The 23,682-nt window shown below is 69.7% G+C and overlaps 1 protein-coding gene across 4 annotated transcripts in view; it reads right to left on the bottom strand.

Moving 5' to 3' along the window:
• The window catches only part of BAHCC1 (BAH domain and coiled-coil containing 1), a 58,906-nt gene that overhangs the window by 21,842 nt on the left and 13,382 nt on the right, over window positions 1-23,682 (bottom strand). For 3 of the 4 annotated variants that reach the window (XM_041725024.1, XM_041725028.1, XM_041725025.1), the window contains exons 3-4: window positions 11,380-11,559; window positions 1,827-1,949 (exon numbers count right to left, since the gene is read on the bottom strand). In XM_041725024.1, coding sequence (XP_041580958.1) covers window positions 1,827-1,949; window positions 11,380-11,559 — 303 coding nt within the window. Of the gene's footprint in view, window positions 1-1,826; window positions 1,950-10,791; window positions 11,285-11,379; window positions 11,560-23,682 lie in introns of those variants that run through there. The other variant, XM_041725029.1, reaches the window with a different exon arrangement.

The raw sequence follows: 23,682 nt of genomic DNA, 5'->3' as shown, positions 1-23,682 counted from the left end.
GCGGGGTTCCCGTGTCTGGGGCCCTGGGGGCCACCCCCCGACGCCCAGCTGGGGTGGCAGACGGGCTGCGTGAGGGCCTGGAGCCCAGAGGGGCACGCGGCGGGGAACAAAGGAACATTTGGAACTTGTAAAACCGTCCTCAGCCGCGTAAGTTCCTCATCAATTTCCTGCTAATTAAAACAAGGGGGAAGAGGGGAGCCTGGGTGAACCCTAATTAGCTGGATTTCCGAAACCCAAATGTTCTCGGATGGGACCCCACCGCAACACGGAACCGCGAGGCCGCGGCGACCCCCAGCCCCCCGGCTGCAGGCGGGCTCCGTTGCTGCTTCACCCGGTGGGGTTCTCACCCCTGACAAACGCTGTCAGAGCGGCTGCACCCGCGGGCGTTTGGGGGGCTCAGCCTGTGGCCTGGGGGCGGCTGTCCGCTGGGCAGCAGGGGGGCGGGGGGCTTCTCAGCCGCAGGCACAGTCCTGTCGGCAGCGGCCCGAGCGCCGGTCCTGGGCTGGGTCAAGGCCAGGGCTCTCGGCTGCCCGGCCAGGCCCAGGGTTGCAAGACACAGCAGCGCCCTGGGGGGCAGGCTGGTCGGGAGAGAGGGCCGGAGGACGTGGGGGCTGGCCGTCGGCTCACCCCCAAAGCCGCCTCGCTGGGGTCCCCCTCCTTCCCGGAGACCCCTCTGATCTGACCACTACCTCCCGAAGCCCTGTCTCTCCTGTCCTGTCCACGGCCCAGGCCCCGCGGGTGCTTTGTGGGCTCCCCCTCTGCCCCCACAGAGAGCCTCTGCCTCAGGGCTCCTTGGGGCTCCCCCGAGCTGAGTCTGCCCTCACGACTCTCCTCACCCAGGGCAGCTCTGTGCCCCCCGGCCCTGACCCCCACCAGGTGTGTCTGGATGGTGTGTCCCCTCCCACAGCCTGGCCTCGGGTGCAGGTCATCTGGGACCTCTCGACCCTCGTGTCCCCTCCACACTCTCCGTGGGGCCCCGTGTCCCAATTCAGTTCCCCTCTCAACAGCCTCCCTGCCCGTCTCCCAAGCACCCAAATGAGAGACCTTTCTAAAACCCAAATGAGATGTCGCTCCACCCAGGAAAGGTCGGTGAGATGGGGGCGCGGGTACTAAGGCCTCCAGGAACTCCCCACGCCTGTCCCATCTCCGGCGGCCGCACCCCCCTGGGCTCCTTGATGGGCTCCGCGCCCTGGAGGCTGGGCCTCTGCACGCGAGCGTGTGCACGAGAGAGCACGCACGTGCATACATCTTCATCCCTGCTGCTCTCGAGCAAATGACCTCAGCGCCCCTCTCCGCGGACACCTCCTGGAGGTCCCCCTGCCCGCCGGGACACATCGCTGCCCCCACGCCGCCGGCAGCCCTGTCTGACCTGAGGCCCCGAGGTGCAGTGGGGGCCTCCCCGACCCCTGCCCGGAGGCATCTTCCCTCGGAGCTGCCCAGGCAGTCGGGGACAGCAGGCAGGTGTGCGGGGCAAGGCTAGGCACTGGGGGAGCTGGGTGCCACCTCTCGGGGCCGCGGTTACTGGAGGTGCTTCCGCCGCCGTTGGAGAGGTCCAAGCAGCGTGGCTGGGTCTTCGGCGTGCTCACCTGGCCCCAGCACATAACCTGCCTCTTGGCCACGTGCTGGGAGTCTCCGTCCTCCTGGAGCCTGAGAAGCAGGCTCAGTCTCCCCCAGTCCCTACCCCGCTGTGACCCGAGACCCGGGGAGAGGCCTGCCCAGGCTGGCTGCCATGACGTAGCACCCCTGAAACCCCCCGCCCCGCCCGCCCCACCCTCCAGGATGCCCCTGCGCCCCAGACCCCAGCGCAGCCCCAAGCCAGCACTTGCCTTTTTGGGTTCCATAGAAACGATGTTGCCCATAGAGAACATTGCTGTTTCCATGGTGATCCAAGTGGCTCATGGGTAGGAAGGTGGATGCCAGACTCCCCGAAAATCTGGGGTACCCTGGAGCTGGGGAAGCAAGGGGACTGGCTGCAGAGGCACCTCCGAGGCCCAGGCCCACAGCCGCCCTGACCCCGGGGAGGTGGGACGCGGCGGGCGGCCCCGGAGCGACGCCCCGCAGAGCCTGGTGTGCAGCCCGCCGGTGGGAACCCATCAATACATCATATTAACTCTGACTCGACTAACACCATCCCTCTGGTGCGGCACAAATTGAATTGCTGATGGGCTGGGAGAGGGGAGGACGGAGGATGGAGGAGGGGGCCTGTGGTCCCCCCAGCAGCACTCGGCGCGGGAGCTCCGAGGCAGGGCAACAAAGCGGCTCTGGGAGGACGGGGACACCGCGGACGCACACGCTGGACAGAGGCCCTGGCGGCATGGGCTCCACCCCCAGCCAGGACAGCCGGGGCCAGACGCCACCCTGGCCTGCATCACCCAGCAGGCACCCGGGCGACTGGGCAGCCCCGTCCTGCTGGAGGCTGCAGGCGGCGCGGCTCTGCACTGGCCGGGCCTCCTCGGTGCCTGAGATCTGCAGGGCGAGCTGGCCCCCGGCCCGAGACCCTCCCTGGAGCCTCTGAGTCATGCCAGGCCGGCCCTTCTCTGTCCCTCTGGGGGCCTGGCCCTGCCCAGCACAGGGACGCCAGCCACCTGGGACACACACACTGCCCCAGAAGGGATGGACACACGGCGTCCCGGCCGGCTGCAGGGCCCCCAGCCACCTGAAGGAGGCCCTTCGCCACTGGTCCTTCCGACCCGGCCCCGCAGGGAGGGCAGGAGGTGGCGCCCAGAGCCGGGGCAGCCGGGGAGCCAGCGGGGCTCCTGCGGGCAGGACGCAGTCTCACTGCAAGACGCGTGCGTTGAGCTAATGCCCTCAACTTTCTCTCCACGGAGAACGGGCTCTGTAGGAGTTTCTCTTGGGGGCCGCACGACTGTCCCAAGAGTGACCGGCCCCTGGGCGCAGTCCCCCGTCCTTCTGGGCGGCCTTGGCTGTGAAGAGGGAGCAGCAATCCAGGGGTTTCCTCAGGGAGCGGCGGCCACAGGGACGGGGACAGGGAGGCGCTCGTGCAGGAGTCCTGGGAGGGGAGCGAGGCCAGGCCTGGTCCCAAGGCCAGCGTGGGGGGGCCTGTCACAGCCGAGCCGGGAGCCACAGGCCGGGGGGCGGGGGCACGAGCACCCCCTTGCAGGGGGTCACAGCGGGGTCCTGACAAGCCCTGAAGCAGAGAGCTCCTTCCGTCCTGCTCAGTAACCGTCCTGCACACTCCGTTTACGACAGAAGCAAACATTCCTGGGAGCTGGTGAGCATCCCAAGGGGAGCGGCGCTGCAGAAGGCGCAGGGTCAGCACCACAGGTCGGGCCCGGGGCCCCCGTCCTCCGAGGCCGGGCCTGGACGCCGAGGCGGCCCGTGGGTGGGGGTGGAGTGGCGGGGCCTGGGCTCGCTCTCAGCGCTGGGGGTGGCTGCAGGTGCGTGGGGGAGCCCGGAGCCCACCGGGAGCATCAGGGGCCCGGGAGGCTAAGGGGGGAGCCACCGTGGGGAACTCAGCTCAGAGGTCAAGAACGGAGCTACGGGGGCAGAGCTTGGCACGCGGCCTCAGCGGCGAGCGGGGGGCACCCTGGGGTCCCTCGGGAGCAGGCCCCCATTCAGACCCTAGGATGCCGTCTGATGTTCCCTGGCCCAGCGGGCGGGCGGTGAAGCGGCGAGTCCCTCCCGGAGAGGTGAGCAACGCAGGGCGCGTCCCGGGTCCCACGGGCTCCTAGGAACCCCGTGTGGGGGCCCCAGAGGGCCCGAGATGCCTCCCGTGCAGGGCTCACATCCCCGGGCACCTCGGAGGGCTCGCGAAAGGTGCCAGCCACCGCCCGGCCTGTCCCCCTGCAGCCCCTCCTGCTGAGGGCAGGGCTGGGTCCGCAGAGCCTGGCCAACTGGCCTGGTTTGTGTGCGGAGACGCATCTGGAACAGCTGCTCCCTAGATTAAACTCAGCTCCTGGAAGACTTGACAAAAGCTGAGAGCCGGACGGGGCCGGGAGCCGCCGGGCGGGGGGGCCGAGGCCTGTGTGTGCTGGGGGGGCTAAACCGCCACAGCTGTCCCCTTTTAATTGGCTGCTGTTAAATGTTTTACGGGGCCTCGTTTTGGTAAACAGAAGTCTGTAAATTCCTCCTTCCCAGAACCCGTTTCCCGGGCGTGGACGCCCCCCTCCTGCCGTGACCCCTCGGGAGGTCCGGGCCCGCCGCCCACCCGCCCCCTTGGGGGACAGGCCTTCAGCACCCGGCCGGGTCGGGGGGGCAGTGTCAGGGTGCCGGCTCGGCGTGTCCCTGTCCTGCTCCTGAGCCTGTGATGGTGGCCTGGGCCTGCCGGGGGCGCAGGGGGCCCCCTCCCAACCCGAGGCCCCGCCCTCGGAGACCCCAGACAGGAATACAGGCTGAGGGGAGGAAGCTGGGGACACGAGAAGGAAGCAGCAGAAAGGGCATGGGCCGGGGTGGGGGAGGAAGGGGATGGGGGGCCTCCCCGCCCAGACACAGAAAGATCCCTTCCTCTCTGAACTGAATAAAAAATGATTTTACGAACCACAGCAGCTGTTCTGAGCCAGGGCTGCCAGGGCCAGGACCCGAGGCCGGGTGCTCAAGGGGTGGTGGCGTGGGGGCTGTGGGGCTGGAGCCGTGGGGGGGGCTGGACACCCAGGGACCCGGGCCCAGAGCCCCTCCCCAGACCCTGGAGGTTACTGTGCCCGCCCGAAGTGACAGGTGGCAAATGTGCATAAAGCAACGGCCCACGGTGGGGAGGCTAGGCTGTCCCTGGGCTCCCGCCGCCCCGACGGCCCCAGAGGGCCTGGCCCAGCTGCGAAGAGAGGCCCCGGGCCTCAGTGGACATTTCACCGTGGACACCCTGTGAGTTGCCAGGAGACTCAGGCTAATCCCATGACATAAGTGACAAGAGGGGACAAAGGGTCTACGCCATCACCCGATGGCTGGGATGAACAGTCAGGGGCTGGGCAGGAGCAGCACCACCGGGTCCCTGGGCCGCCAGGAGACAAGCTGACCACACAGAGCAACCCCTCCCGGCATCCTCTGGGCCTGTGCTGGCTGCCCGGGAAGGTCAGGGGTGCAGGTGGGAATGTGGGCAGCAGGAGAGGAGGCAGTGGGCAGCCCTGCCCAGCCAGGGGACAGGGGAGACAGGAAGAAAGGCAGGGGCACCCTACAGGGGACATAGCCTCGAAGACGGGCACATTGGAGGGAGGGGCTTCTCCCGACACCGCAGTGAGGAGGTGGGTGCCTGCAAGGGTCCTGCTGCAAGCCTCCCAGCCACAGAGGAAGGAGGGGCGGCCCTGCAGCCACTCGGGGCCCCCTGCACCCCATGTGTGCCCTCCGCCCAGCCCGCGGCACCTCCCCGCTCCGGGTCTCCCTGCCGTACTCCCCCACCGCCCCGGGCCAGACCCTCCCAGGGACCACCCTCCTGGGGGGCGCCCGGCACTGTCCCGGGGTTGTCAGGAGCCCAGGGCTGGGGGCAGTGGGTGCTCAGCCAGAGGACCCCAGCCCAGGCCCACAGCCCAGGACGCTCGGCGAGCTCTTCTGGAGGCTCCGTCCCGGCACTGCACCCCGAAGCAGCTCCCCACGGCGTGGACACGGGGCCGGCAGGGCACATGGGGCGGGCTCTGAGGACCTCTACGGCCCGTCTGACCAATCAAGGCCCCGTGTCCTCGGGGCCAGGCCCAGTCTTGGGGCTTCAGCAAGGGTCAGACCCTCCAGACGGAGCCCCCGCAGGCCCCCCCCACGCCCACCAGCCCTGAACGGGTCCCATGATGACCCACGGAGGCCCCTAGGAGGCGCGGCCTGGACCAACGGTCCCCGTCCCTGGCTCTCCCGTGTGAAGCCCCTGCCAGGAGGTCAGCGGGGGTCACTGTGACACACGAGTCTACTCAACGGTAGTGACCACCAGGTGCTGAGTTAGGAGAGGTCCTGGGGCTGCGTCCCCGTGCAGCCCGGCGTGACTGACTAATCACATCTGCCCCAGGAAGGGGAGGGCCGGGCGGCTGGCGGGCAGGACATGCGCATCCCTGGGCTAGCCTCCGCCGGGAGCCCCCTTGGCCCCAGCCCCCTCCCCGTGTCCTCCCTGGCCCTGTCCGTAGGCCCCTCACACCTGGCGGTCAGACCCCGGGTGTCCAGGCTGGGCGTTCAGGGTGCAGCTCCCAGGACCGCCCCCGAGCGCTGGGGGGAGCCAAGTGAGCCCTCCTGTGGGAGGGGGTGCCCTCGCCTCAGCCTCCCGCCGCTGGGCACGTGGTGGCCCTTTCAGCGCACCTGCCAAGCCATGGGTCACGATGCCCCACGCACACACGCTGCCCCCACCGCCCAGGGCGCAGGCGCAGAGCAGGGCTGAGGCCCGGGGGACGGGGCCAGGCTCTGGCCGGGGGTCCAGGCACCTCGTGGACAGTCCCGGAGCCGCAGGCCTCTTGCCGGGAAAGGCAATAGAACCTCAGAGCCGAGAGCTGGGGGGCAAACCAGCGTGACCCCCAAAACCTTCACTGACATCCCACAGCGCACCTGTGGCTACTAGGAAGCCCCATGCCAGGGGCTGCCGCCTGCTGGTCATTGGGCCTGGGCAATCCTGGGGCTCTGGGGTCACGAGCCGGGCTGCAGACGGGCCCGGGAGGTGACACAGGGACCTCTCCCCGGCCCAGACTCGCTCCCGCTGCAGACATCAGCCCAGGACGGCGCCAAGGGCCCTGGAGCAGTGGGCAGCTGCTCCGGAGGACAGGCCAGCAGGGAGTGGTTGTGCTCAAGGAGGCCCCCGCTCGGCACCTGCTGGCCAGGAGGCAGCGCTCCGACCGTGTCACACGGGGTCAGGGGCTCTTCTGTAAGGGCGGCGGGCACACGGAGTAAGCGAGGCTGCGAGGGGCGCTGGCGAGGCCAGGCTGCCACGGCTCCCGAGCCCTGCAGACGACCTCACAAGGTGCAGGGCCTTGGGCCTGGGCCAGCACGGCCCTGACTCCCCACGGCCGCCTGGGTGCGGACAGAGGCCTCGCTGTGGGTACCCCGGCCTGGGTGCCAAGGGGGCCCCAACACCGACCGAGAGCCTGGCCCATGGCCTGGCACGGGGACCAGCGAGAGCTGGAAAGGGGGTACCTCCCCCTGACACGAGGGAGGCAGAGGGAGACAGGGTTTCGGGGACCCGTCCCGGGGCAGCTGGAAGGGGAGGAGTGGACAGCCTCCCAGACAGGCGCTCTGGACTGGAAGCCACCCTTCCCCTGCCCTATGAAACGGGGTGAAGAGCCGCCCAGTACCCTGGTGCCACTCAGACAGGTAGACAAGGCAGGTGCCATCCCTGGGCCAGGACGAAATGCCCCAGGCCTGGGCACCACAGGTCTGTCTCCGGCCTGACCTCGAGCCAGCAACTGGCCCGGGCGTCCTGGCCTCAGGGCAGCTGTGGCCTCAGGAATGAGCCAGGGCCGGGCAGAGCCCCCCACTCCGCCCGGGGACCCGCCTCACAGCCACCCTCCTGGGGTGGGCTAGCACCCAGCAACCAGGCGAAGGCGCAGGAGGGTCAGGCCCAACAGCAGGGCAGGGGACACTGCAGACTGGGACCCTGGTGGGAGGGTGGGCCAAGGCAGCCAGTGGCTGCGGGCGCCGGGAGGGGAGGGGTCAGGGAAGGCCCAAGAAGGGTCTGGAGGGAGCCGGGATCCCCAGAAGACGGCCTCTGCTGGCCACATGCGGCCTACCCGGCAAGGCAGCCCTGACGTCTGTGTCGCGACCCTCCCCACACGGGACCCTCGGCAGATCTCAGAGCGGCCAGCTGTCCCCACGAGCCGCCCCCTTCCTTCCGGCACGGGCAGGGGTCAGGGAGGCAGGGCAGGCATCTATGCCCGGCTCGGGACGGGGGCACCAGGACGGCCATCACCAGCAGTGGTGGGGGCAGAGTCCCAGGAGGTCTGAGCCGCCGGGGACACTGAGGCAGGAGAGGGGGGTGGAGCTGACTGGGCCTGCGGGGGTCCCGGGGTCCAGGGCAGAGACCCACCTCCGACGGCTCCTCTAGATAGTTCTGGACCGCGACGCTGCAGGAGGCAGGATGGCCTCGGAGGGCCGGGAGGTGGCGGGTGCTGTCCCTCCCACAGCCTCCGGCTCCCTCCCAGAAGTCCCCGAGGCGGGACCGAGGGGGCAGAGAGGCAGCATGTGGGGAAGCTGGGGGTGCTGGGCGCAGCAGGGAGCACCGGGGGCTGGCCTGGCCCCGACGGAGAAGCAGCCGATGCCCGCGGGGGCCCCAGGCCGGGGATGGCGTGGGCGCTGCTGCCCCCGAGGCGCCCCCTCCAGGTGGCACGACAGAGCGCAAGGAGCCCGCGGTGCAGGGCGCCGGCCCACCCCTCCCCAGCTGAGCCCCCAGGAACAGAATCCCCTTTCACCGGCCCTGTGGGTGGTCCCAGCCGGCAGCTGGGGGTGGGGCGGGCAGAGAGGGGCCAGGCTCGACGACAATGGGACCAGCTGTGCTGTGCCCCCCCAGCCCCCGCCCCTGCTCCGACCCACCCAGGGCAGGCAGGCTGGACACCGGCTCACCCCTGCCTGGGCCAGTTCCGCCGCCCACTCCCATCCTCAGCCTCAGGGGGGAACGTCCAGCTGCGGGCAGGACCCTTCGCTTGGGCGGGCGAGGAGGCCGGGGGCCTGGGGCTGCACTCTCGGTCCCTGCCCCAGGCCAGATGTTCCGGGGCGGCTCCTCCGGCTCCGCGAGGCTCCCCTGCACCCCAGCAGCTCCGCCAGGGAGGCAGCGAGCCTGGGCCCTCGCTCCGGCAGCTGCCCCCCAGATGCCGAGCCGGGCGCACCACGGCCGGGGCGAGTCCCGCCTGGCACGGGGGTCGCCGCCTGGGCCCCTCCCTCGACCCGGCCCCCGCCCGCTGCCCGCCCGGCCTCCCTGCCCTCCCCACGGAGCTCCAGCCGCCCGGCCCGCCGCAGGTCAGGGAGGGCACCTGGCGCCTGGCGGCCCGGGGCGGTGGGAGGAGGGGCGGAGGGTGGGAGCCAGCCGTAGGCAGCCCGCCCAGGCAGCCCACCGTGCCTGCGGCCCCCGCTCTCCGGCCGTGTCGCGTGCCCCCCGCCCGCCTCACCCCCCTTCTCTCCGAACACACACGGCAGAGAAACAGGCCCCGGCACGCGGGGAGCCAGCTGGCACCCAGTCAAACTAGCAGCCAGGCACGCTGCCAGGGCAGCCAGCCAGCGAGCGCTGCCACTCGCTCCGGCCCCGCCCGCCGCCGGCCTTTCCGCTCCAGCTCCGGCGCGCAGCCGGCACCACGTGGCCCGTCGGGGGGCGAGGCTGCAGCCGGCGGGCGGCGGGCAGGGGAACCCCCGCAGGAAGGAGATCCCGAGGCGGGGCGGCCGAGTGGAAGGCACACGGGGGGGACGCAGTGATGGGTAAACCGAGGCACCGGCCCAGATGGCCCCCTGGTCCCCCGCCCCAGCTACCCTCGGGTGGGCCCTGCTCCCCCCAGGCCCTGTGCCCTGGAGGCTGGCCGGCGGGGGGGTAAGAGGCCACATCCCGTTTCCCTCTGTCCCTTGTCCCCCTGCGTCCCCCCGGGTCCCCCTGTGCTGGCCCACGGAGTCTCCCCACGCCCGGCCGCAGGCGAGTCCAGCCCGAGGCGGTGCAGGCGGTGTTTTGGGGCCGGGTGGGTGGACCGATGACCGCTCGGCCACAGGGCTGGCCCGAGAGGGAGGGACGTCCTTGGCGAGGCCTGGCACTGACCCTCGTCCCACTCAGGCCGCCCCGTAGGATGCAGGGCAGAGGCCCGCCCAAGCCCGGGAGCCCCCCACCCCTGCCCTGCGGGGGGGATCCCCTGGGGCTGCCACTCGGCTGCTTGTGCCCCAAAGGCGACAAGCCTCCTGGCCGAAGCAGCCGTTGGCTCAGGGGAAGTGAGTGGCGGGAGGCCGTTGAGGGCGCGTCTGCGGGCTGCCTCCCACCCGCCCTCCACGCAGCCCCCAGAGGGGCAGGACAGGGCCACCCTCTCCCTGGGCCCCGGGGCAGGTGGCGCTGCCCACAAACCGCCCTCCGTGCTGGTGGGGTCCCCCAGGGTGGGCCAGAAGGGGCCGTGCGTGTCCTGACACAGAGCTGCTCCCCCTCCCGCCCAGCCACCACTGCACGGAGGGGAAACTAAGTCAGCCAGCCTGGGTGCGCCTGTGCACCTGTGGCCGGGCCGGGGTGGGGCAGGGGCCGTTATTCCGTTACTTGGTTATTTTGAGGTGGTCTTGGGCGGCTGCCGCAGGCCTCCCCCCTGCTCCCCCACGCTCGGCCACCCTCCTCCCTCCCACAGACATCCTTCCCAGATGCTCCTGCCAGGGCTGGGAGCTTGCCTGGCAGACACCGAGGGCGGGAGGGCTGGAGGGGCCCGGGGGAGAGGTGCACGGTGCACGGGGCGCACCCGCAGGCGCCAGCGAAGGCCCAGCCAGGGCCCAGCAGCATGTGCACCAGCTGTCCCCTGGGGGGCCCTCCGAGTGCAGAGGGCAGGGGGCTGGCCGCGGGGGCGAGTCTGGGCCGGGGACCCCGCTCTGCCCGCCTGGCCACCCTGCCACCAGGAAAGAGAGCTGCTCCTTATCGCCTGCCCAACATGTGCACTCTGCACAGCGCTTAAAGCCCAGATTATTTTAACAACTGTCCCTCACTTGTCACCTGTCCTGTTTGGAAAACAGCCCCTTTCTTGTTGCACAAAGAGGTTTCTCTGGCTCTCCAGTAGCGCCGGGCGCTAATCTCCCTGCCTGGAACGCGGGCGGCGGGCGCAGTGTGTGGGTGCTCGCTCTGCAAACGCGGTGCTTGCCGCCCAGCAGTCACTGAGTTACGGCGGCGCTGGTGCCAGGAGCGGAGAGCCCTCTGTGCCCGCTGCCAAGTGCAATTACCTCTCCGCGTGCCAGCCAGCGCCGCCGGGCTTAACCCTTCCCGAGCTGCACGGATCCCAGAGACCTCGGGCATAAGCTGCCACCCACGTCACGGTGCCAAGGGGCCGGACAGACAACAGGGCGCTGGGAAGCTGCGGGGAGCCCCAGAGTCCCCGAGGGGCCCCCAGAGGCCTCCCTGCTGGCCGCGCGGCCTGTGCGCACAGGGCTCCATTCCACCAGGAGGCCAGGCCCCCGAGGTGGCAGCGGGAGCCTGTTGACAGCTCTGCCCTCCCCGCCCCTCCCTCCCAGCGGGCACATCTGGAACCCACACCTCTCCGAGTCTGGGGAGGTGGGCGCAGCCCCAGGCAGAGGGTGCAGCCCGGCCCCCGCCCGCCCAGCTGGGCTCCACATTTCCCTGGCCCCCCCAGAGCCCTCTGAGCCCCTCCTCCTCCTCTCCCTCTCTGCCCATCTGTGTGCACATCTGGCTGGGACCACTGCCTGGCGGGGCCCGCCCCCCGTTTCCAACCAATTACCACCTCCCCCGTGGGGGCTTCCTGGGCAGGCCACAGCAGGGGAGCCCCCTCCGCTCAGCCCCGGCCCCGGACTTACCTTCATGGGAGTGAGAGAACCAGATCTGGGAGGTGGCGGGGTGGGAGCCGCGGTAGGCCTGCTCCGAGGGGGCCGGGGCGGGGCCGCTGGGGTGCGCGGGGGCCGCCGAGCCCAGGCTGCCGGTGAGAAAGCTGCCCATGAAAGAGGAGGCCGCAGAGTTTCCCATCAGGCGGCTGCCGGCTGTGGACACGGGGCAGGGGGTGAGAGTGAGTCTGAGCAGGGCAACCTCACCAGGAGCCTCGTTCTGAATGTTCCTTCTGGAGCCCTGGACTCCAGGGCTGTGGCCTTCCAATACCCCCCAGGGCCCCCAGATGCCCTCAGGGTCCCATGCCCCCGTTACTGTTTGCACTGCTGCCACCACCACGTCCCTGTCCCCACCCCACCCCTGCAGCCAGATGCCAAGCCCTGTGCCCGTGGGGGGCACGCTGCGGTGTGGGTGGGCCTCCTCAGGGGCAGAGCCCCGACCCTCCCAGGCTGAGGTCCCCCCGCCACCAGCACACCTGCCAGACGCCTCTGCCCACACCTCCCAGGGAGCTCCAGCGTCGGTGGAGGCCCTGCCCCAGCCCCGGGGGCCCCCCAGCTCCTGGGCAGCACCCCACAGTGGGGTCCTTGACTTTCTCCCCAGGTCCCCCCAGCTGACTCATGAGCCCTGCCCCAGGTGAGCGACACGGAAACAAACGGCGAAGAGGAAGAAGAGCCTGCGGAGGGCCGGGGACCCGCTTCTCACAGCCCCCAGGGTCTCTCAGGGTCAGGGTCCGGCCGGCGGGCGGCACACCCACGGTCACCCGCCTGCCAGGACCCTCTGCGCCTCTCGGGCTGCCAGCCTTCGAGGCCTGCACGGCCATGGCCACCTGCACCCTGCGCCGCCGTGCCCCCCCCTCCCCAAATCCAGCGGCCAAGGCCAGGCTGAGCGAGCCTCCCTGGATCTCCACGCCGACCGGGCGTCTGTGCGCACAGATGCTCTTCCAGGAGCGGCCCCTGCTGCCCGCTGGGTGCCTGAGGGCCGTCCTGCGTGGCCCCCACCCTGGCAGCGCCTTGTCACCTCCGTTCCCCGGCAGCGAGCCTGGCCTGGGACCATCCCGGGGGATGGAGAGTCGGGCCTGGGGGCTCACCACCCCGCTGGGCTGCGTGTAGGGGCCCGGTGGGGTTCCCAGGGGCGCTGGGCGCCCGGAGGCTGTAGGCCCTGCCCAAGGTGAGTCAGGGCAGCTGTTTCCCAGCCCGGGAGGCAGGGGGAATTTGTGAATTTGTGATTCCTCATCCAGCCTGGCGTGGCCCTGGGAGCTTCCCAGACTCGGGGTGACTCAGCACAGAGGAGGCAGGGCCCAGCGCAGGGGCGAGGGAGGGGCGGCCCCGGGGGGGGGGGGGGGACCCTGGCGGCCTCCCGCCCCTCCCGTGAGCGACGATGGGACCTACGCAGGAAAGGGGCCTTTCCTGGGCGCCGGCCACAGAGGCAGGTCTGAGAGCGCTGGCGGGGAACCAGGCTGCACGCTGACCTCTGTGGCGGGTGTCAGGCCGCGTGGGGCCCCTGAGAGGACCCGGAGGCAGGGGACGAAGGTGCCCAGGAGCCAGGGACTTCCCGGACCGCAGGGCTGGGACTGCCATGGGCCGTGGCCAGACCACAGGCGTCCAGCCAGGGGAGGGGACTCTGGGCTGGGAAGGGAAGTGTGGGCCTCCAGGGGCCGGGGTGGAGGGGCAGGAGGGGGCGGGCGGCCCCTGCCGGGCTCCGGGGACCCTGGGGGGGGCCATGCCTGGGGGATGAGCAGGCCTCTTCCTGCCTCGCCCAGGCCGCCCCTAGTCTCCCAGGGCCTCCCACCCCCGCACCCTCCCAGGGAAGTCCCGCCCACCCCACTCCTCCCGGGACAGTGGGAAGCAACTGAGTCCAAAAGTCGGGTCTGGATAAAGGATTTCTCCAGGAGCCCAGCCTGAGAAGCCCGCACCTTGAGCTCTCCCACACGGCAGGGGCAGGCGGCCGGCCAGGCCCGGGCTGGGCGGGAAGTGCAGCTGGGAGTCCCTGGGGCCGGGGAGCGAGGCTTGGCGGATGCTCGGAGGTGGGTCCCGCCCGCACGGGGTGTCCCCAGCCTGGGTGCTGCTGCGGCTGGCAGGCGGCCTCTGAAGACCCACTGCCCCGGGTGGGGGAGGTCCCGGGACATCATGGGTGCCCTGTTCTGACACTATCCCAGAAGGAGGTCCCACTGCACAGGTGGGGGGAACCTGGGCTCAGCGGCCCCTGGTCATGGCTCCAGAGCAGGGGACACCCCCTCAGCCCCCGAGCCTGGGTCTACCTCGCCCCTGTCTACACAGCCTCTCTCAGATCGAGGGAACCCTCAGGGGGCCCCTCAGCTGGTTTCTCGGGGCCAAGGAAGGGACCCGAACCCCAGCCCTGCCCCTCCCCACCCTGGGACCTTCGGGGCCACCCCTCCCACACCCACCTGACCTAACCCAGCCCCCCATGGCTCTGCAGCCCAGGGCCTGGTCCACCGGGGCCTCCTCCACTCTCCCCTTCAGGTTGAAAACACAAGAGCCTTGTCATGCACAAGTGAGGTCTGCAGCTTCGCTGTAAACTGCACACACGGAAGGAAGTGGAGGTCACCAGAGACCCCACTGCCCGGGGAGCACCCACGTGTTCTAGGCATTTGTGCACTGGCCCCGACAAAGGTCGCTGGGGACACCTGCCACTCCCTGCTGCACAGACATCGCGTGCCCCGAGCCACCGTGGGAGACTCTCACGAAGACCCAGGGGGCCCCTCCCACCCCAAACCTGTCTGCAGCGCCAGGTCCCACCAGGGGCTCCCACACCCCTGGCCCGCAGGCCGGTCCCCCCAGCCTGGAACCTGTGCGGTGGGGCTCTGCAATCCTTGCTCCGAAGGGCTCCATGTCTTCCCTCCCACCCGGGGCCTAGAAGCTTGGAAGCAGCTGGAGGTGCCAGGGCAGGGTGGTGGGTGGCGGGAGAGGGCAGAGGACCCCGGAGCCTCCCCTCCCCTAGCTGGCTCTCACTGTCACCTCCACCTCCAAGGAGTCTGGACATGGCAACGTGCCTGGCCAGCAGGGGCCTGGGCAGACCTGGCTGCCGCCTCCCCAGCCCCTCCCGCCAACCAGTAGCCAGCCCCAGACAGAGCGTGAGCAGAGGCGGCCTGGGCCCCGGCCAGGGCTGGAGCCTCGCGGCCAAGTCTGGCCGGGAACTGGGCTGAAGGCCTCTTTCCTCTTGGCAAGGTCCTTGCCCACGGACTGCTGTGGTCACCGGCCCGGGGAGGGACAGTGGGAGCCCCGAGCAGCAGGGAAGGCCAGAGAGGTCCTCGGGTGGACACCCCCGCCCTCGGCTGGGCGCCCTCACCCCGGAGCCTTGGGCTCCAGCCTCTCAGACCAGGGGCTCTGCGGACCTCACGCATTGCCCTCACGCAGCCCCGGCCGGCGGCCCACCGTGGGGCATCCCCGTGCGGACGCCGTGGTCCCGAGGGCGCCGGCTGGGGCTGAAGGAGGCCCATCCACTCCGAGGCCGCCCTGTCCCCCCCAGCGTGCCTGCCCAGGTGGCCGCTGCCCCGGGATTCTCCGTCACTGTCGTCACAGACGCGGCCCGTGTTCAGGGAAGGGGCCTGGCCGCCGAGCGGGTGTGCGCAGGGCCGCGGGCCGCCCAGGCTGTGCCGCCCCAGACACAGGGCTCCGGTCCCGGCTCCGGCACCGCCCAGGCTGTGCCTCGTACCCCACGGAGGCCTGGCCCGGGCACCCGGCTGGCTGAGAAACCGGCTCCCGAAGCCAGCATGCCCGGGGCGGGGGGGGGGCGGGGGGGCACACGACACCCCCTGGCGGCCCAGCTCCTCAGCACAGCCCTGACCCCGAGCCCCATCTGACCCTACACCCCGAGGCCCAGGCCACCTGGACCGGGAAACTGGCCCTCCCTGGCTGGCCGCTGCCCTCACAGCTGCCCCGGCTGGACAGGGCTGGGCTGCAAGGCCCTGAGCACCCCGACATTGTCAGGTGACCGCTGAGCCCCGCCTTCGCCCCCGGGGCCTCGGTGCCGGGAGGCTAAACCCAGGGCCGCTCTGTGGGCCCGGCTGGGGTGGCCCCACGTGGCCGGGCACGCCCCAGGACAGCTGCGTCTTCCCCACAGCTACCCTCTGGCCAGGCCACCTGCCACCGCCAGGAGCTACGGCTGCTCCCACCCGAGCACAGGTGTTGCCTGGGGGAGCCTCCAGCCCAGGGCACTGACTGGTGGCCACGCACCCAGAGCTTGGGGGGCCTGGTGGCCTGGGCAGCCGGGTGCCCGCAGCGCCCCTGTGTCCAGCCCCACCCCTGCGCCAGGCCTGCGGGGGGGCCCCAGGGAGCCCGGCTGCTCACTGTGACCCCGGGCCGAGGGCCGAGGGAGCAGAAGGCGGGCAGGCGAGGGCCTCAGAGCTGGGCACAACCAGCGCTTGTTTCGTCTTGAGTGAGCCACGGGGACGGCACCCTCCCTTCTGGAAGCCGAGCTGTGTTGTGCGGAAAAGGCCAGGATGGCTGCGGCCGCTCCTGAGAAGCAAGCCTCCCGGGGCTCCCCTGGCTCCCTTGGTTCCCCGAAGCCCAGCGACTGCCGCTGGCATGGGACTCCCCGGGCCCTGCATCCTCCAGCTCCCACCCTCCCGCTCAGGCCTGCAGGGCTCACCTGGGCACTGGGGACACCCGAACCCTGGGGCCATCGTGGGTCTCCCCCAGGACACCAGAGGGACAGGAGGTGTGCCGAGGGGCTGAACCAGGCCCCCAGGGAGCTGTCAAGAACGGGGGCAGGAAGGACCCACAGCCCAGCGCAGGGCCCGGCCGCACCCCTCTCATCTGGGACAGGGAGCGCGGAAGGACAGTGTCCAGCTGGCGACCAGCCTTAGTCCTGCAGGGACCGAGATGCTGCGGCCTGGGCAGCCTGAGGGAAAGCGGGTGGGAGGAGGGGGGCAGGGAGGGGCCGCTCTGGGTGTGCACGGGGCTGTAGGATTCCCAGCGACCGCCTGGAACGGTCCCGACAGGGCTGGACCCCACCACGGCCCAGGCACGTGACCGCGTGTGAGCGCCGCTGCACGGCCGCAGGTGTGTGCACGGGGCACAGATGAGCCCGCGTGTCCGAGGCACGGGCTCTGAGGATGCGCGCTGCACCTGGGTTTGGACACGAGGCACAAAGCACGCACGAGGGGCCCTCGAAGGCCTGCTTCCCAGGCCAGACTCCCGCCAGACTGGCCCCCTCGCGGGCCCAGACCCTGGCCTTTGGTTCTGTCTGCCCGACCCCCAGGGGACCTGGGAGGGGGCAGCGGGCTGACCAGCTGCCTGGGTCCTGCCCACCTCCTTCCTCCTCTACCCTGGGAGGTGGGGGCACAGCCAGGCTCGCTTGTGACCGAAGGGGACCCTAGCCTCTAGTCCACACCACACTGTAGCTCTAACACCCCCAGGCTGTTGGGGAGCAGGACCCTGACCAGGCCAGCTGCTCAGTCCCCTGCCACCTGGATCTAAAAGTGGCCCCAGAACTCGTGTGGCTGCTGGGGGACAGCTGGTAGGCCTGTGGCCAGGCCCAGCCCCCAAAGGGCAGCCCATCCTCTCTACGGTGGAGAAGCAGCTTGGACAGCAAGGAGCCCTCTGGTCTGGGACGCCCCCCTGCAGGGCCAGCCTTGCCGGGCAGGCTCAAGGACCCACGCACCCACCGTGGGGACCTGGGGGAGTCCCCTCCCTCCAGCTGCAAGCTGGCCACCCCCAGGTGTTGGCCTGTCCAGCGATCCCAGCTGCTGTGCACAACTCTGAGATGGTGGCTGGACTAGAAGAGGAGCCTGAGGCAGGAGCCGGGAGAGAGGAGGGAGGGGGAGAGACCGAGGGGGCAGGGATGTGAAGCAGAGGCTGAGGCTGCGGGCCGGCCCAGCCCGAGGATGTGGAGCAGCCCAGGGTGAGGGGCAGCCGCCCAGAAACATGAGCGTGTCACATGGGAAGCCCCTCTCCAATGGCCCAGGAGAACGTTCCAGAAGCCCGGGTTGGCCCAAAGGCAGCGGTTCTCAGGCCATAATAGGAAAATTCTGTGGTTGCTGAGCCACCCAGCCGACCAACGTGGAGGCAAGATGACAGGGGAGGCCCAACCACCAACAGCCCAGAACTAATAAAAGAAAAGGAAAATCGGATATAAGTCTGGTTCTTATTAAAAGGGTAAATTTAGCCCTTTGGCTGGGCAAAGGGGCCGCCCTCGGCCTCGGGGCGGGGAGTGACTCAGAGGGCCCCAGCCGGGGTCGAGGGTCCGGGCACGGGCACGGCTCTCCTCCGTGCTCCCCTGCCCCTCACACAGCCTCCTTCCCTGCACCCTCCCGGGGCGGGGCGGGCAGCCAGCACCTCCCCCCCAGGACACCCCTGAGGGCAGGCAAGCGGCCGGGGCTGGGGGCGGGCTGGGGAGGTGGCCGGGGCCCGTCAAAACCACCCCTGAACACCCCCAACAGGCAGAGCGTCCTCGGCTGAAGCAAGGCCCTTCCCTTCCCACCACCTTGAAAGAAGTCGGGGCCAGGAGCTGGAGGCTCTGGTGTAGACGCCGCACTTTGGGCTCCCGAGCCCAGCCCCCGGCCCCCAGTCCCCGGCCCCCCACCCCTGGCCTCCCACAGAGGGCCCAGCACACCTGCTGGCGGGGCCTGGTGTGACGTGCTCACACCAGCACAGGATGGGCCCCGAGTGAAGGCTCCAGGCCGGGGGTGGAGGGTCTAGTGGGCCTGGCCATCGTGTCCGCGTCGCCTGTCACTGGAACGGTGTCCAGGGGTGTGATCTTCCTCCTCCCACCCCCACCCCACCCCATGAAGGGGAGATCGCTGCCTGCACTGGGCAGAGGCTCCAAGGTCAGCACAGCAGGAGGCTCTAAGGGGTGAGGCAGGTGCTGGTGGAGGCCACCTGGGGTCAGGCTCACCATCCCGTGGACCCATCCCTCCCTCCCTCCTTCCTTCCATCCCCCCCATCTGATTATCCCCCCCTGGTAGGTAGTCACAACCCCCAGACCCAGGTATACAGTTACTCCCTGTCCTGCCACCCTCAGCCCTACCTGGCGGCCGCCCCGGCCATGTGCCCACCTGGGCGCTGGCCCTGAGCGGGGGCATGTGTGCTGCAGCTGCCCTGGCCCCAGCCCCCTGGCCCCGTGCCCCTCGCCTGCTGGCCACAGAGGCAGTCCCCTTGGCACTCGGCTGGCATGAAACCTCACGGAAGCCGGCCTCTTGCTCCCGGCTGGTTCACCAACCCCTCTGCCGTCCTCAGTAAATGCAGGACTCTCCCTGCCTGGAGGCTGGCAGTTCCAGGGTGGGGCGCTCAGAGGCACCTCGTCTTCCCAGGGTGAGGAAGGTTGGCGAGCTCCCTCAGGCGACATCCCACATCCTGCCCCGGGTCCAGCTACCAGGCCCGGAGGTCGGGCTGGCCTGGGTGGGCTGGAGGGATCTGAAGACAGACCCGTCCCAGACTTCTAGCAGGGCTGCGGGCTGACCCAGGCACCTGCACCCACCCCCCAGGTGGGAGAGGCACTGGTATGCGTCGTGGGCTCCAGCGGAGCCGTGGCTGCTGGGCAAGGGCAGGGGCGGCCACAGGCCCTGGGGTGCTCCGTCCAGCGGCTACCACGATGCACTGGGGAGCTCCGCCTGGCTGCCGCCCGCCCTCAGGCCAGCTTCTTGTGCCTGAGAAGGACCAGGGACCATGGGCCGGACACCCAGGAGGGCTGGCTCGGCTGCAGCGTCCTGGAGCGGGGCCAGGAGGGCGGCCAGGAGGGGACCCGAGATCTGCACGGGTCACGCGTGGACCAGCCTCCGGTGTCTAAGAAAGAGAGGGCAGGCGGGCAGGAGGGCCCTCTCAAGTTCTGTAGGTCCCTGACGCCAGTGCCAACTGTCCTCGTTTCCCCACCCACTCCTTCAGGTATGGTTCGATCCAGCCACGGGGGCTCTCGCTCCGGCGCCGCCCCCTCCGGGAGAACACGTCCCTTCCTGACTCTGTTCCTCGAGGCTCCGTGTGCACCCAGGCCGCCCCCGCGCAGGGCCCTCCGCTAGCACCTGGCCAGGCCTCCCGGCGGCTCAACCCCCCGGGCAGCCCCCGCAGAGGAGGCCCCGGGCCCGGCGCGTGGCCAGAGGGCACCGGGATGGGGCCGCCCGACCCCAAGTGCCCTGGGAAGCTGGTCCTGCCTCAGTGGTCAGCGTGTGGCCACCGTGGGCCCTGGCAAGGGGCCGGCTCAGGAGGGGCCTCTTAGCCCAGGGGTTTGCCCCGGGGGGGTGCGGGGGCTTGAAGTAGGAGAGACCAGCGGGAAGGGCAGGGAGCCAGGAGCAGCCCAGGGAAACGTGCACACACACCAGGGCGCGGACACGCGGAGAGGAGTCACGACGAGCACGTGAGAGCCAAGCCGGCAAAGGCTCTGTGGGATGTGAGGTTGTGGGACGTGAGATATGATGCTGGGGGCGGGGGTGGGGAGTGGGGGGGAGGAGGAAAGGCGGGTGTCATTAGGGAAAGATGCTGTTTATTTTGCAGGAGCCGGCATCGCCCTGCAGGGGGGAGGGGGGGGCAGAGGAGGCCCACGTGACTCCCCCAAGGGCCCCGAGGGAGACCAAATCCCCCAGGGGCCCCTGGAGAGAGGCTGGATCCGGGCCTGCTACCCCCACGCACCCTGCTCCCACAGACGGGTGAGCCCAGGGCCCCGGGCCCTCCAGGCAGAGACCTGCAGGAGCCCCAACTTCTGGCACCCCCTTCCCACCCCGAGTCCCCGGGGCCAAAAGCAGGGAGGCGCTCGCAGGGAGGGCTGGCAGCGGGGTGGGGAGCGCCCGCAGCCCTGCAGCGGTGACGGTGACAACCTCGCTCCCCTACCAGCACAGGGAGGAGGTGTTCTAACCTCCGGAAACAGCGTGAGTGGAAGGGAAATCTCAGCCCCCCGCGGTGACGCTCTGGCGTTTCTGGGGACTCTCGAGGTGCAGGGGCAAGAGGAGCAGCTTCAGGGCTGGGGGAACACACCCCACAGGTCCACAGAGGGGCAGCCCTGAGGCGGGAGGGGTGGCCTCAGGGGGCCGCCAGCAGGAACTTGCAGCTCAGAGAAACCCCAGCAGCGCCCCTGCGTCCTGCTGTCCCCCTGCCGCCTTGGTGTCCAGCCCCGTGCTCGCCGCTCCCCACAGGCTGGGGCCTGCGAGGGGCCGGGGTGGGAGGGCTGGGGCGGAAAACCAGCCCAGGGAGACTGGGCTCCCGCACTGCTCCCAATGTGACCCCAGGGCAAGCGGGTAGCCTCACCGAGCTCGGCCACGTGGGCCCCATGCACCCCAGGGACGGTCCCTGAGCCTGAGGACTGAGCCCCTCCCCCCAATTCCCACCCCAAGCAACTACTACAGAAAAGGCTCTGCTGCCTGAGGGGGAAAGGGGGCGCCCAGACAGGACAGGCCCCCCAGGGCACCGCCTCACACAGCCTCGGAGGGTCTGGAGGCCACCAGTGCACCATGACCTCTGGCTCCCCGTCCCCAGGGTCTGGCTGCAGCGGGCCCAGGGCACCTGCTGACCTCGCCAGGGCAGGCTGCTGGTCCACGCACAGCCGGGAAGGGCTGCCCAGACGTCACAGTGCAACACCGCTGTCACCCAAGCCACAGCCTGAACCCTGGGCTCCGTCCGGACAGTGAAACTCTAACCCGACTCATTCATTAGACACACAATTACCGAGTGCCCGCCTTGTGCGGGGTCAGCGGCCCTCGCCCGGGCCCAGCCCGGAATCTGAGGAAACCACAGGCCAGGCACCCTGGCCTCCAACAATGACCCTTGGATCTCGGTGACCCACACTGTCCTCGAGGCTATTTTGGGGCCAAGTCGCTGGCCTGCTGGTGGCATCTCTCCAAGGGGACATCTCACAGGTGGTAAGATGATGCCACAGCCAGCACGTCTGGCCAGCCGGGCAGCAGGGCCACGTCTGTCTGGGGGCCTCCATGGAGCAGGGGTCGGGCTCTGGGAGCCAGAGTGGGGTCACCGTGAGGAAGTGATGACAAGGTTGTGGAGCAAGGAGGGGTCTGAGCCGAGAGGGAGCGAGGTAGTTCTCCAGCGGCTTGGCCAGGTCACATGCGGGGAGCCGGGGAGTGTGGGCGGAGGCAGGGACAGCCCCCCAGGGCCGCCAGCTGGCCAGCAGTGGGACAAGAGTGTCCGGCATGGCAGGGCGCTTACGGCTTCAGGATGGCCTCAGGAGGGACTCAGGTGAGCGGGGCTCCCGGTGACCCCTGACCTCTGGTATGTAACCCCCACCCCTTGAGCCCAGAGACCTGTGGCAGCCACAGGGGGCAGGGGGGCTGCAAGGGGGCCCACCAGCACCGAGCCTGGAGATGCCCGCAGCCCTGGTGACTCCTTGACTCAGATTCCTGACCCACAGGAAGCGTGACACAATGACGCGTGCCACTGTAAGCTGCCAAGTTTGGGATGACTTGTCACACAGCGATAGCTGACTACCACAGAGAGGGGAGGGAGCCCGGAGCAAAGGAAGAACCTTCAGGAAGGTAAAGGGAGGATCAGGACGGGAGTCAGCAACTCAGCAAACAGATCTGCTTCTACAGAAAAGCCAGAAATCCAGGTTTAGGTGGGAAGTCCCCCCGAGCCCCACCCGCCTCCTGACCTCGAGACACAGACGCAGATGCACCCCCAGCCCCCCCCCCCGTGCCCCCCACAGCCTACTTCCCTTCAAGCCAGGCCCAAGGTCACCTCTGTCCCTGACCGCTGCGGGCAGGCACAAGTGGGCGCCGTGCAGGGTCTGGTCCCGTCCCCTGCCCTTCTGTTGGGGTCCTGCGGATCCTGTGGCCATCTCCTCCTCAAGGGCCCTTCGGACTCAGTCATTTCGGATTTCGACTACGTATCTGTCCTCACATCTGCGACAGGTGACGAAGGGTGGGATGGCCTGACTTCTCTCAATCTTACGTGTGTTCACATACGTTGACTTTTTAAGAGCTGGCCTAAGATGCATTACAACTTAATTTAGATTTAATTCTAATGTTAATTTAAAATAAATTGAAAGCTTATTTTTAGGAGACCCACAGGGATGCAAAAAGTCTCAAAAAGGGGACTGGCTTCAGGCAAACTGCCCACGAGTGACCTGCTGGCCGGGTGGCTGGGGCACACGGCAGGCTGACGGCACAGGGCACCTGCCCCACTGGGCAGACCCGGCAGGCCCTGTGGGCTCCAGAGTCCAGCTCCTTCCCCGCGTCCTGCGCAGGGTGAGGAGGGCCGTGCACTGAGGCCAGGGACGAAGGGATCTGTTGTCAGCACCCCCAGAAGATGCCGCGGAGGCCAGAAGGGAGGTGGGAGCCCCAGTTCCGCCCTCACCTGACTCACATCCCTGCCCGGGGCCTGAAGCCGCAGCCTGCAGGCCGCCAGGGCCCCGGGGAGCGCCACCCAGCGAGGAGGCGCCCGGGGTTGGTGCCACACGGTGCCTTCCTGAGCACACGTGCCAAGGCTACAAGGGTGCAGGGCCGGGACGTGAGCGCGGGGCTGGGAGGGAAGCGTGACGGGTGGGAGGGACCTGAGTGAGTCGCACAGGCTGGGGTGGAAGGTCTACAGGGCACAGGGGGACACTGGCGGCCCAGGGACCACCTGGAGCTCCGGGCTCCCCCTGGGCGGGTGGGCGGTGCAGGGGAGGGGGAGTCCGAGCCGCCTCCAGGGGTCACACATCTCCAACCCAGCACCTGGGGCCACGACACAGCTAGGCTGGGGGGCAGCAGCCCACCGGGCCTCCCAGCAGATGTGGGGGGCCGGCTCCACAGACAGACTGGGCTGGGGCTGCCCTGCAGAGTCAGAGGAGGGAGGGAGGGAGGGGGAAGCAGAGAGGGAGCGGGGAGGCCAGCGCTGACCTCGAAGTTCCTGGGCCTCATGTGCTCAGTGAGGATCCAGGGGCAGAGGACAGAGCCAGTGGCGGGTGGGTGACCCTCCCCACCTGCAAGTCAGTGGCCTGCGACCTCCCTAGGGGTCTCCCCAGCCTCAGGCTCACTGGTCCAAATCAACCACAGGTGTGGGCGGGGTCAGGGTTTGGAGGCACAGAAAACGGGGGAGCAGGAAGGAGGCCACACAGGGCACATCCACATCCGAGGTGGGGCAGGGCAGAGGACTGGGGACTAGGACGGTGGCAGCCGGGGACAGAGGAGCAGATGTCTGGCCCCCGTCCCACTAGCATCTCGACGCACAGAAAGGAGGCCCTCCTCCCTGCTGACCGCCGCCCGGGACCTGGCCCGGGTCATCTGCCCAGTTCCCCGGGGCCGCCCTGCCTCTGGCCTCGGACGCTCCCTGTGGTCTCCAGAGAGAGACGCCGGCTGCCCCATGGGGCTCTAGGACCTGCAGGCAGGTCGCTCTGCTCACCCC

The sequence above is a fragment of the Vulpes lagopus genome, chromosome 12 (assembly GCF_018345385.1).
Source record: "Vulpes lagopus strain Blue_001 chromosome 12, ASM1834538v1, whole genome shotgun sequence".
NCBI classification, from domain to species: domain Eukaryota; kingdom Metazoa; phylum Chordata; class Mammalia; order Carnivora; family Canidae; genus Vulpes; species Vulpes lagopus.
This window is presented reverse-complemented; position numbering and strand designations above follow the sequence as displayed.